The 12,376-nt window shown below is 47.8% G+C and overlaps 2 protein-coding genes across 4 annotated transcripts; one reads left to right on the forward strand and one right to left on the reverse strand.

The window, feature by feature from the left end:
* Positions 1-1,327: 1,327 nt before the first annotated feature.
* Positions 1,328-4,625, forward strand: LOC147316475 (uncharacterized). 2 transcript variants are annotated; one of them, XM_086259967.1, is made up of 4 exons: positions 1,328-1,578; positions 3,248-3,499; positions 3,536-3,634; positions 4,084-4,625. In XM_086259967.1, exons 1-4 carry the CDS (start codon positions 1,542-1,544, stop codon positions 4,131-4,133), a joined length of 438 nt encoding a protein of 145 aa, XP_086116093.1. In that variant the 5' UTR covers positions 1,328-1,541; the 3' UTR covers positions 4,134-4,625. The 2 variants fall into 2 exon arrangements, with proteins under 2 accessions (XP_086116093.1, XP_086116092.1); XM_086259966.1 differs by having other exon boundaries at positions 1,329-1,578; positions 3,248-3,634.
* Positions 4,626-4,796: 171 nt separating this feature from the next.
* shld2 (shieldin complex subunit 2) lies at positions 4,797-11,289 on the reverse strand. Of its 2 annotated transcripts, none has more exons than XM_086259970.1 (9): positions 11,161-11,289; positions 10,441-10,591; positions 9,989-10,096; positions 9,721-9,915; positions 9,426-9,572; positions 8,858-9,067; positions 8,465-8,708; positions 8,230-8,345; positions 4,797-6,159 (listed from the first exon to the last, which is right to left on the reverse strand). In XM_086259970.1, the coding sequence occupies exons 2-9, from the start codon at positions 10,514-10,516 to the stop codon at positions 5,978-5,980; spliced, it is 1,278 nt and encodes a 425-aa protein (XP_086116096.1). In that variant the 5' UTR covers positions 10,517-10,591; positions 11,161-11,289; the 3' UTR covers positions 4,797-5,977. The 2 variants fall into 2 exon arrangements, with proteins under 2 accessions (XP_086116096.1, XP_086116097.1); XM_086259971.1 differs by lacking the exon at positions 11,161-11,289 and adding an exon at positions 10,744-11,133.
* Between the last annotated feature and the right edge of the window lie 1,087 nt (positions 11,290-12,376).

Here is a 12,376-nt window from a genome sequence, read left to right on the forward strand (position 1 = left end):
AAAGTTTGTGTCAAGGCTCTGTGTGCGGGCAGGCAGAGATGAAGATTCAAATGCAGGACTCGGAAAATGGAATGTAACTCAAAAAACCTCAGCTTTATTGCGGGCAGGAAAACAAACATAAAGTGAGGACGGAACACTGAGCCCAAGAACACACAGGCAAAAACTGATGGTACGACGCAACACTGAGCATGGGAAAACACAGGGCTTATATACACAGGGTAGTAACGGGGGAATCGGCAACAGGAGGGAGACACAGCTGGGAGAGATCAGGGCTAACGAGACGGGGGAGCTAAGCTGCACACACTAACATAAGACAAAGACTTTCACAATAAAACAGGAAACATGAATTACTAAACAAGCATGCAGACTTTACACTGAGAGACAGAGAATGACACATGGAATCTGAACTAAACTAAACGTGAGATATAACTGAGAACAAATCCTTAAGCACGGATAAACAGAAACAAGAAACTAATAATAATCATCATCATCACTACGAGAAGAAAACAATCCATGAAGCAGAAATAAACCAAAACATAATAAACTCAAAATACTGGGTCCAACGGACCCAGAACCGTGACAGTTTGAAGCCTAATCTTGAAAGTAGAGATAGTGTCTGTCTCCCGAGTCCAAACTGGAAGCTGGTTCCACAGAAGAGGGGCCTGAAAACTGAAGGCTCTGCCTCCCATTCTACTTTTAAATACTCTAGGAACAACAAGTAGGCCTGCAGAGCGAGAGCGAAGTGCTCTGATAGGGTGATATGGTACTACAAGGTCATTAAGATAAGATGGGGCCTGATTATTTAAGACCTTGTATGTGAGGAGCAGGATTTTGAATTCTGGATTTAACAGGAAGCCAAAACAGGAGAAATCTGCTCTCTCTTTCTAGTCCCTGTCAGGACTCTTGCTGCAGCATTTTGGATCAGCTGAAGGCTTTTCAGGGAGTTTTTAGGACTTCCTGATAATAATGAATTACAGTCGTCCAGCCTGGAGGTAATAAATGCATGAACTAGTTTTATTCTAGGGTCAGATTTGTTATTTTACAGGGGAGCACGTGCACATTGTGTACTGTGCACGTGCACTGGTACAGACTACAAATAACATCTGAGCATCAGAGCAGTAGCTGAGAGTAGAAGCAGAAACAGAAAGTAGCGTATCATAGAAATACTTACTCACTGATTTTGCTTTTGTTTTCAGGTGAGTCACAGTTTAACAGTTCATACACTGTTATTTAAAGTGTGAAGTGTCTGTGGCCTGAAGAGCGTGGCAGCACTTTGAGCTCACATTCAGTGATGGGCGGTTTGTGTTGGCTCATGTTTTGGAACTAGTTCGATGCACAGAAACATACGAAGTAACGTCAGTACAGAAAAGGAGAGCACTTCTGTGAATGATGAATTAGCTGGTGGAACAGGTCGGGCTGCTCTGCAGACACACCTGATTCCTCAGCTGAGCCACCTGATGGGCGTCGCCGGCCGCGCTCTCACCTGAGAGCTGAACTTAAAGCACACCTGAGTGCGCCTCAGAGACAGAAACACCGCAGAGATGGACAACCTCGCACAGATAGCCGGCCAAAAAGCGGGTGAGTAAAAAAACAAACCACCCGTTTATGGTCTGATTCGAAACAGTGAAACTGGCATAAACTCTTCTACTGCAGACATGTAAAGAGGAAAAGATGTTTCATTAGTAAAACCTGAGATTTTCGCAGCCTTTGTTGTTGGCGAGACGGGTCAGAGCAGCTCCTTCCTGCCGGGCTTCACCTCCTCTTTGGCTCCTTTGGTCAGTTTTGTTGCTTTGTTGTTAGAAGCAGGCTCAGAGAGGCAGAGGGCAGATTTATTCTGCGTATCAAGAAAAAAAACAGCTCATATTTTCTTTAGTTTTTGTTCATTTTTACGTCCTTTTGTTCAGGTTACCTGACTTTACCTGGTGCAGGTGAGAAGGCTGCCGTTTTAGTTAATATTCCCCTTTTCAGATTAAGTTAACTTGTGTTTAAGCATTTATTAATGATTGTTAATTATGCATACCCGACCTGTTAACTGATCGTAACTGTGATGTGAGTCCCACGCCCCCCTCGTCAGGGACGAGTCAGAGCTGAGGAATTGCTAGAAAAACCTGTCTGTGTGAGGAGTCAGTCATTTGGGAGGGGCTCAGAGTAGAGACGCCACTTGTCCACGTCATAACATGGGTTCATCTGAGGGCACCTCCCGGGCACCTCTTAGGTGAGGCCCTGGGGCACTCCTGAGTGTCCACCAGAAGATGAGGAGGTGAGGTCATCTGGTCATTATCGGGTCTAAAATGACTCGATACAGCCTCAGAAGAACAAAAGTGTGACGCACTGCATCATGTCAGCATTTATTTGATAGGAACTAAAGCAAACTGACTCCGCCCCCTGATTCAGCAGCATTAAGTTGCAGTGATGGTTTCTGTTGTGTCCTGTAATGTTAGATACCAAACGGCACCAGCACAGGGTGGTGCTGTAAAAAGGAAGAAAATGTCGTCCAGCGAGAGATCGCCAAGGTGACGAACTGATAAACAGACATGTGACTCCCTGCTGCATTTCATTATGTAAACATATGTGCTGTGTCCATTAAAGGGCAGCAGTTTCCTCTTTGCAGCGTCGCTTCAGCTCATTCAGGTTTGCAGCATTCATTCATGCTCAGCTCTGAGCTCTGCAGCAGCTCCATGCAGACGTGCTGTCGCAGATTTGCAGCTGCGCTCAGAGCTTTGTCCTGCTGATGACCAGTTTGGTCCGAACTTTCTGTGAGACAGACGGCCTCACGCTGACTACTGAATACTTTGGTGTAGAGAGGAGCTCGTGGTGCACTCAGATCATCATTCCTCCTCCACGGTGCTCACAGCTGCTCTGAGGCGTTTGTTTCCTCCAAACGTGCTGCTGTCCATGACGGGCAAACATCTGCAGTTTGGTGTTGTTTGTTCAGAAGCAGCTTTGCTGCCGTGTTCTGTTAAAGAGAAGAATATGGCTTTCTCCTGCAGCCCTCCAAACAACCCACATTTGATGGACAAGTATGGCTGTCATGAAATTTAACCTTTACTGAGGCCTGCAGAGTCTGAGACAGAGCTGTTGGATCTCACCTCTGGGTGAATTTTGGGAACGTTACTGAGTTTCTCCTCAGAGCTTTCAAAACATTAAATGAGGAAAATGTGTTGGAAACCTGAGCTGCAGAGAAGGGGGGCAGTGGAGATCGAGAAAAGATGTTTTTGAACCTAAAGTGTTTGTTTTTTCCGAGCAGGTAGCTTGGTGGAGGGGGCAGTGAAGGGAGCTCTGAATTCAGCCAACAAGAACAAAGGTGAGAAGAAAGGAGGAGGAGGCGGCATCTTCTCGATGTTTGGAGGCAACAAGAACAAAAATAAGGACAAAGACGATAAAGGAGCGCCCCTCCCAAATGTGCCCAACAAAGATGATAGTGGGGGCAAGAAACCAGTACCCGAAGGGAATTTAGCGGGAACTACAGGAGGGAGCGTGGGACCGACGATGGGAGGAGGTGCAGGAGGGAGCGTGGGACCGACGATGGGAGGAGGTGCAGGAGGGAGCGTGGGACCGACGATGGGAGGAGGTGCAGGAGGAAGTGGAGGATCAGCTGGACCTGTAGGACAGGAAGGAGTCACAACAGACAGAGGTAGGGATAAAGAGACCCTCCTGTTGGTGCTCAGCTGTCCGCTCACTGAAGATGAAGCCATGAAGGCTTAAAGTCAGGAAGTTGTTGCTAAAAGAAAACATGTCAGGAAGTGACAAAAGAAAGAATCAGCTACAGGCAGGGTGCTCGCTGCAAGCACCAGTTTTTGCCCCTCAGCAGGCTTCCTGAAGTCAGCCATTCAGAGGAAGCCTTGATAAAAGTTAAAGGGGTTTTTAGGTACTGGGATTCTGGATGAGTCCAGAAATCCAAAGCAGATATATTCACACACGTGTTGCATCTTTTGGTTTAAGTATGTCATGACTTTACGCCTTCATCACTCACTGGTTTAAGTTGTCTTTAGTGAACCTCCGACTGACGTATCAGCAGCCCAGACTCACGTATAATCTGTTTAGAGTTAGTAACCTATCCTCTGTCTTCTTGGTTTGTCTCAGATCTGATGGATGATCTGTTCGAGCTGGGAGACGAAATGAAAGGGAACTGAAGCAAAAGGAAGAAAACCCGACTCCCACAACCACTCAGAGAAGATCCGGAAGGACGAGAGCGCCCACATTTTTCTCTGGTCTACAGTTTTGCACAGAACTAAAGATTTTAATGCATTATCAGCCTATTATTCACCGTGTTTTATTCACCGTGTTTTATTCACCGTGTTTTCTGCTTTTAGATAACCAGTCAGTGTGTTTAACTTTATCATAATAATAGCACCAGCAAAGACGTTATGAATGAATAAATTTAAATGTTTTACTGGAGGGGACTTTTCCTTCTTTTGGTCAGTTTGTCAGTATTTTGTCTCGTAGAAGCTTCTCGTAAACTCCATGGTGGATGTTTTAAAGCATATATTAGTTTTAATTTTAAGAAAAATAAACATCTTACACATAGTTCAATATATGATCATTGAAAATCAATAAAAGCAATCTGAAATAAATACTGTCATAACAAACAGAATTAAATAAAGAAATAAATTTATGAAAATGTGTTTTTTTCCATTTACTTCTGATGTTTTTCCTTATGTTGACATACACTTTGATTCATTATAAACTCAATCATTTAAATAACATTTCAAACCTCAAGATTACTCAAGTAGTGAGTAACTGTTTGAAATGTCCGATTTATTTTTTAGATAAATGCTATCAGACAAACAAAAATAAATAAAGATACAAATCTTAGTATTTTCAAAAGGAATATATGTAAAAACAACAATTCTAATTTCCAGATTTCAGTTTTCACAGCATAAAGCTTGTTTTCACCAATACCTGCAGTAAATAATATAAACATATAAACAGTGCAAACAATGTCCAGTGACAAGATATGCTGTAAACTTTATATTCATCTTTGCTCCAAATGGCACAGCAGCCTCAGAGAAAACTGAACGAGGCATCTTCATACAAGGCAGCTCAGTTTACCATAAGTTGTGCATCTATTTCTGCATATTCAGCAAAAATGTGCCCTTTCTTCACTCGGTGAGGTGATGGTTCAGCTTCAGCAGCAGTTTGCTCTCAAGGTTCTTTCTGTGAAGCTGTGACTGTTTAGCAGTGAACAGGAGTCCTGCACGACTGAGAAGTCCTTCACAAGCAGTGCTCGCCAATAGATCCTCCTTGCACTGTTTGGCTGTTACTCTGGGAAAAGACAAAGGCAGTGATGGAAGCCGTGACTGGAGCTGCGATGTAGCCTCTAATCTCAATTGTATGAGATCAGAGGCTAAAAGAAGTTACCGGAAACTCCACTGGCAGCATGTTATCTAATGTGTTAGACTAATTTTTTTTTTTTAAAGTAACAATTCGAATTTTGCAAATGTAGTGGAGTAAAAGTACCGTTTCTTCTTCACAAATGTACTCAAGTAAAAGTAAAAAGTATTGTGCAAAAAGGGTCCTTTAAAAGTACATTTTTTTCAAAAACTTACTCAAGTAAATGTAACTCGTTACACCTCAGCTGGGTTAGGGAGCTAACCCTGCTGCTAACAGTAAATACGAAGTATTAAACATTATTGTGCAGCACGTAGGATCGACAGCGCACAGTGTGCTTTGAGGTAGGAGCCAAAAAGGGTGTAGTTTGTGTGTGAGCACCCGTGTGTACACCTGTGAGCATGGACGCGCTGGCATTTAAAAGGTTCCTTCATGTAATGATCTGCTAGAGGGTACTCCAGAATATAGGGTACTTATCATTTGTAGGTATAAATGTGAAACATGAAAACATCACTGAAGCATTGAAAATGAGTTTTTATTGACCTATGACCTCTGATAAGCCCCGCCCTGTTCTTTACTTATGTCACACGTGTCCTCAGGACCCACAGATCCCAAAGCTGCCATCAGGTCTGCAGTCACTGTGAGGTCAGCGGGGTTCAGGGAGGAACTGAAGGTCCAGCAGTGTGAAGTCCTGACTGATGGGGATGCTGTTCTCATCGCACAGGAAGTTGCTTCTGATGGTGGCGATGAAGGTCTTCCTCGGGAGGGAGAGGAGGGTGTGGATCCTCTCTGCTGCCACCTGGATGTGTTTCACCTCCGACCCCGGAGCTGAGGAACAAAACAGATGCAGACAAGATGAGCAGAGGCGCCGAGAATCACACCAGGAAGAATCTGAAACCAAGAACTCCTTGTGTAACTCCTCCCCTCTGACTCCTCCCTCTGACTCCTTGTGTAACTCCTCTTCTGACTCCCTCTGATTCCTCCTTGTGACTCTTCTGTATGAGTCCTCCTCTGACTCCTCCCTCTGACTCCTCCCTCTGACTCCTTGTGTAACTCCTCTTCTGACTCCCTCTGATTCCTCCTTGTGACTCTTCTGTATGAGTCCTCCTCTGACTCCTCCCTCTGACTCCTCCCTCTGACTCCTCCCTCCTGTGACTCCTCCCTCTGACTGATCATTCTGCTACTCAGTGTACTGTAACCCAAAAAGTGCAGTTACCACAGACATGAGCAAACTGCACAACAAGTGCAGAAAGAGGAAACAGGCGATATAAACTACATTTTGGGTTACAGACATTTTCTACCTCGCGCTGCCTTTAGGGCCTCAGTGAGTCTGTGTGCGCGTTCAGCCGGCCGCGGGACGTGGACACGTGACAGCACAGTTACAGGAAGGATGCTCACTCAGCTTTCTTTCTTTGAACCAAACCAACAACACTGTTTATGTTTACATTTTATGTTGCTATATTTTATTTTACTGCTAATATATTATTGTAAGGTGACCTTGAGGGTCTTCAAGGAGGCCATAAATAAAATGTATTATTATTATTACCAAACTATTTTAACAGCCTGGCTTCATCAAACACACCTCAAAAATAGAATTTGCATGACTAACGATGATGTAATCACCAAAGAAAGCATCCCGGTGCAGCTCTCTGAGCTTTTATAACGATGAAGTTGGTTCCACCATGGAAAAGATGGAGGATGGAGCCTCGTCACCATTTTATTCCCTTTCCACTTGAAATGTTCAATCTGAGCGCCAGACTCTGAGGAAGAGCTTTAACAATCGGTTTGCCAGACCCCGATTCATCCATGCATCCACCCATGGTCCTCCATGGCTCCTCTATACCCACTGCGAGCTCCGTTTCTATCCCGCTGGTTTGGATTGGTCTTCTTGTGCATTTCCCGTTTTAGAGACTTGGAACTCCCGAAGCTTTGACATGTTCCACGACTGACCGTTTGTTTTCCTTTTATAATCGTCTCGCTGACAGGAACCAGCAGTCAGTCCGTGTTGGATTCATTCATGGAAGCACAGCCACTCATTAAGATCTGCAAACACGTTCTGCGAACTTCAGGCTGTTTCACACATTTACATCTGTGCACTTGTTTCAGGAATGCAGGTGACAGTAAATCCATATTTTTCACCAACACTGTGTCATTACAATGATTAAATGACTTCTAAGAAGCCAGGATGTTCAGCTGAATCAGCATCCTCTGACTGTCCTGCATATTCATTATTTTCCAGCAGGTTTCCTGTGCAGCAGGTTTGCAAAGCAGCGACTCCCTCTGCTGGACAGTTTCTGTAACTGCAGCTCCTCCTGCCCTCAGACGGTTGGACTGACATCACCTTTGCAGGGCTGAGCCAGGTGAGACAACTGCTCAGTGAGATTTACATGTACTGTATTAGCACAGGCCTCAGTTCACCTGTCAGAGGAAGTGGTCAACAGTGAGGAAGGCGACATCAGTGAGACACACCAGCAGACACACTCTGGGTGTGCTAGTGATGGGCAGGAGAAGGAGGGCTGATTACTAGTGGATGTTTTTGTGCTTCATCTGCTTTGACCAGAGAGATGGTGAAATTGGAGGATGTGAGGTGGATGTGGTGGAGGAGTGTGATAACCTCGCCATCCACACTGAGCTCCGGCTGAGCTGGAAAAGCAGCACAGAGCAGATTCCTGAGCAAGCTGAGCTCCTTCGGCCAGTCGGAGATGTTCCATCACTCTGCATCGGAGCTGCAGACAGCAGCAGACCAGAGAAACCGATGAGGAGGTCGGGCTCTGTGGCTGGACACCGACCCAGCTGTGGCTGGACACCGACCCAGCTGTGGCGGCAGCTTGTGGGTCACGCCTGTGCTGCCACATGCCTGCTTGGAATAAAGCGTCACTCTTTGAACGACAGTCTCACCTGAGCTACGATGGAGTTTATCAGGCGGAGCCTTGAGGATCTTCTGCAGAGGATCAGGAGGTACCTGAACACACACCTGGATGGAGCCCCGCCCACTCACTGTCAGCACACCTGGTCTGAAAAACACACCAACACATGCTGGTGTTTTTATCTGTGAGGCTCTGAAACTTGTTATTTTTTATATTTAAAACTAAAAGAAAGAAAACCGTTAATCATCCGATGATGTCATCAGTACCTGTAGTAGCGGCGTACAGCGGTGTGGGGCAGGCAGGGGTAACACGGCCTGTAGATGTCGTTGGCGTCTGTGTCGAGCTCTGCAGAGCAGCGCCCGCAGCCGGTGTAAGTGATGTCACCGCTCAGCGCCACCATGATGCCTTCCAGTGACGTGGAGCAGTCCAGGACGGGCTGAGGTGCATTCTGGGAAGCCGGTGCATCCTGAAAGCAGAACGTGATGACCTGGACTCTGAGCTCCACATCACCTGATGGAGCGGAGAAGAGAACCTTTTAAAAATGTAAAAATAAAAACGAACAGGACCATGAATGGAACCCTGAGGAGCTCCGCTGCTCCTTAAACGTGGCGATAAAGCTGCTGTGGACGTTTCAGGCGAGTTTTCGTAGTTTCACTCACCGCTGTACTTCTGGGACAGCAGCGTGTCCAAGTCCAGCTCCGGAGTGCTGCTGTTTCCTTTCTGGCACCGTCGTGTCCGGTGGAAGTCCTGCACTCGGCGGTCAGTCGGGTCCACGGCCTGAACGGTGCTCCAGGGGGTGGAGTGCAGCTCTGGAAGGTCAGAGGTCAGACCCTCCCTTACCAGGAGGACACGGAAGTCCCAAACAGCCCCTGAGGAGGCAGGATTTACTGTCGGTGTGATTCACAGCAACAAACTCTTAAAGTAAAGCTAGAATCTAAAGTGACAGTTTCTTAGTTTGGTGGTACCAGGACGTCAGACATCCTCCTAAGCATTGTATCAACACAGCTTTTCTCCTTGTGTCCATTTCTAAGGAATCCATTTGAACTTCCTCTCACTCACCAGCTGTGCTGCATGTGAAAGTGTCCAAAGGCTCATCCCTACAGTAGAAGTACTGCAGTACTCGTACCGTCCCACAGACACTAGAGTGAAAGTGAGATTTCACCCCACAGTGGGGTCTGGCGACAGCTGTGTCCATCTTTGACGTACAGCCTTTGTTCCAGAGCGTACCTTTGTCTCTGCTGAAGCGAGGCAGCCAGTCCACAGCTGCTCCCCACAGTAACACCGCCCCCTGCTGGTCCTCTGGCTGCTCCACAGTCAGGACAGCATTCAGCTGAACCGCCGACCTGCTGCGAGACTCCGCCTCAGCACGCCACTCTGAAAAACAGGGAAGGAAGCGTGCAGCGAACAGTTCAGCCGACTTAAATAATCTACATCACTGACTCGACTCGACTGCTGACAGCATTTCAAATGCTGAAACACTCAGACCTTCAATTAGAGCAGCACAGGTAAAGGTAGGACTCACCTGGGCTGATGTGTGTATGCGTGACTCGCAGCAGGGCGTGAACCAGTGCGTTTGCCCTCAGTGACCTCAGCGTGGCGTAGGGGAGGCGGTTCAGGTCTTGAGGGGGGCGACGTGGCAGAGACACCAAGAGGGGGCGCCGCTCTCGGAGAAAGCTGCACAGACACCTGAGAGAGCGAGCATTAACCTGCTGGGAAACTACAGAGAGAGAGAGAGGTAACTGAAGCAGGTCAGCTTTGGAGGCACGTGATTGGACGAAGGCTCGGCTTACCTGGTGGTGAAGAGGAGGAAGTGATCTGTCCCACGTTGAGCAGTTTGCTGCTGAAGGTTGACTGCAGCACAGTCTCCCCTCTCCACCTGTCCTCGTTCACCTGCAGCGCTGACAAAACACACAGAGAGCTTACGCACGTGGACACAACTCACCTCATGGCAGGGCGGCGACCATCTGAAGGTGACAGCCCCGCCCATTTATGAAGAAAAGTTGCAGACTGTAAATTAAAGATGGACAAAGCTGCCAAGCCTCAAAAATGAAGCCGAGGTGGGAGGAAGACCTGTTTTCTTCAGTGATCCAGAGAAACATGGATCCCTCCTGATACGACGCTGCGAACAGTAACTGAGAGAGTTTCTCTTTCTGCCTCCAGGTCTGTTTTGACGTCTTTTCTTCATCCATCCCTGACACAGAGCATCGTGTTCAAACTAAACCAGTCAGCTGTGTTTGTGTACCTGTGATGAGCAGAACGTCTCCAGGACCGACAGTCAACGCCCAGAACGCAGCCCGCCGCCATAGCACCACCTTCATCTCAACGCCAGATTGGTCTGTCACTACAATAGACGCTAAAGGCACAGAGGCGCCCGCCGACGGCCCCGACTTCACCTGTAGACATTAAACAAACATTCGTGAATTCAGCTTTTGAAATATTTCACCAGTAGATGGATAGAGTGTGATTAGAGCTCCAGTTTAGTCTAAGCTCAGCCCCCCTCTATCAGTAAAGGTGTAGCTCAGGGCTCGAGCTCACGTCTGTTCACCTGTATGCTGATGACACTGCCCTTTACGCTCGACCAGGCCGTCTTTCAGCAGTCGTCACTGATGAGCCCAACAGTCACCGCCCGGCTCTGCAGGGCTCGATCTTGCTTTCTTTTCTTTATATGACATCCTCCTTCATGTTTCTGGTCCCTACCCTGATGGGGCTTGTTTAGGGCCTTTTCTGCCCCCACACTTTTGTTAAATACTGCTGTCACCAGTTACTGGCCAGTCCAGAGCATCACTGCTTTCCAGAGGTTGTCCTAAACTGGTCACTAAGGTTAAATATTTTGCCTTTCTCACAGCTCATATCAGAGGAAGTAAAACATCTCATGCTCATGATTAGAATTTATTTCTTTATCCAGGTGTTTATTATTTCATTTCTTTCTAACCAAACAAACTGGTGTTACCTGGAAACACACCTGGACTCACCTTGACTTCCTTCAGGTGACAGGGGTGAACCACCGCCACCAGAACTGAGTACCGCACCCCTGGTCTGTCACATCGGGCCAGGAGTGTGGTGGGACTGTGGAGTCTGGTGTTGGCACCTCTGTCAGGTGACTGTGGGGAGATTCTGGCTTTTTTGCTGCTGGGGGACACGGCGGGGGACTCGGCGTTAGTTGTGGACTCTTGAGAACAGAGGACCCCATCGGTGGTGGCCTCAAGGACAACACCGCCTTCCTCCACTCTCGGGGTCAGACAGGGGTGACTGAAGAGCTCGGCAGAGGCTGCAGGTGATGGCATCGCTGGGCTGAAGAGCTCTGGGGTGCTGGACGAGACGGAGGGAGGCGTTTGGGTGTGTTTGGGCGGGGTTTTCTCTAGGCTGGATGCTGATTGGACACTGCGTCTCAGGATTAACGCCTGGCTCAGAGTCCAGGTGGTGAGGTAATGAGTCTGGGAGGAAAGAGGTGCGGCAGCTGGCGGTTGTTCAGGTTTTCGATGATCTGGTTGAGCGGCAGGGAAACAGCGGTCCAGGTACTCGTGAACCGAAGCTGATGGCTGATCGTCCCGTCCAGCGTCTGACTCCTGAAACTTCTTCTCAGGCCGCAGATCCTCCTTCAGACTCCCTGTCTCTCCTTCCTGTCCGACTCTGTTTTCTGTCCAATCGCCTTCAGCGATTGTCGGATCGTGGTGTGTACTCGCCTCTCCTGTCTCATTTCCAGGATCACCTGAAAAATTTACAAATGTCCTGGATTATTTTTCTTAGTCTGACGTTCAGAGAAGCGTTCACGATTCTGCCTCCTGAGGGATCCTGATCACTAAATCTAACAGGTGAGTTTTAAAACTGAAGTTACCTGCAGCCCATAAAGAGACACAAAGACGTCCTCACAGAGACTCGTTTTCCAGACAGCCATGGCCTGTGGCTGCCTGCACATTTACAGCTCAGTAATTCAGTTAATAAAAAGACCAAAGCAGCAGTGAGTGCTCCTCCCCCCTGTTTGGTCCCTGAACGTCTCACCTGCAGGTCTGAGCTGCCCGTCCCTCCAGGTGAGCTCCAGGTGTCTCCAGCGAGCAGGAGCACGATCGTCTTCCTCTAACCCGGCGCCGGGCTCTGAGGCTGGGCTGCAGGCGGGCGGAGGAGCCCCGAGGAAGACGTGGATCTTTCTCTGGTCACACATGCTCCCTGCTGGAGAGGCG

Source organism: Aulonocara sp. 'chitande type north' Nkhata Bay, linkage group LG13, assembly GCF_057382095.1.
Source record: "Aulonocara sp. 'chitande type north' Nkhata Bay isolate Kocher_YH1m ecotype deep benthic linkage group LG13, A_spYH_male_GT1.1, whole genome shotgun sequence".
Classification (NCBI taxonomy): domain Eukaryota; kingdom Metazoa; phylum Chordata; class Actinopteri; order Cichliformes; family Cichlidae; genus Aulonocara; species Aulonocara sp. 'chitande type north' Nkhata Bay.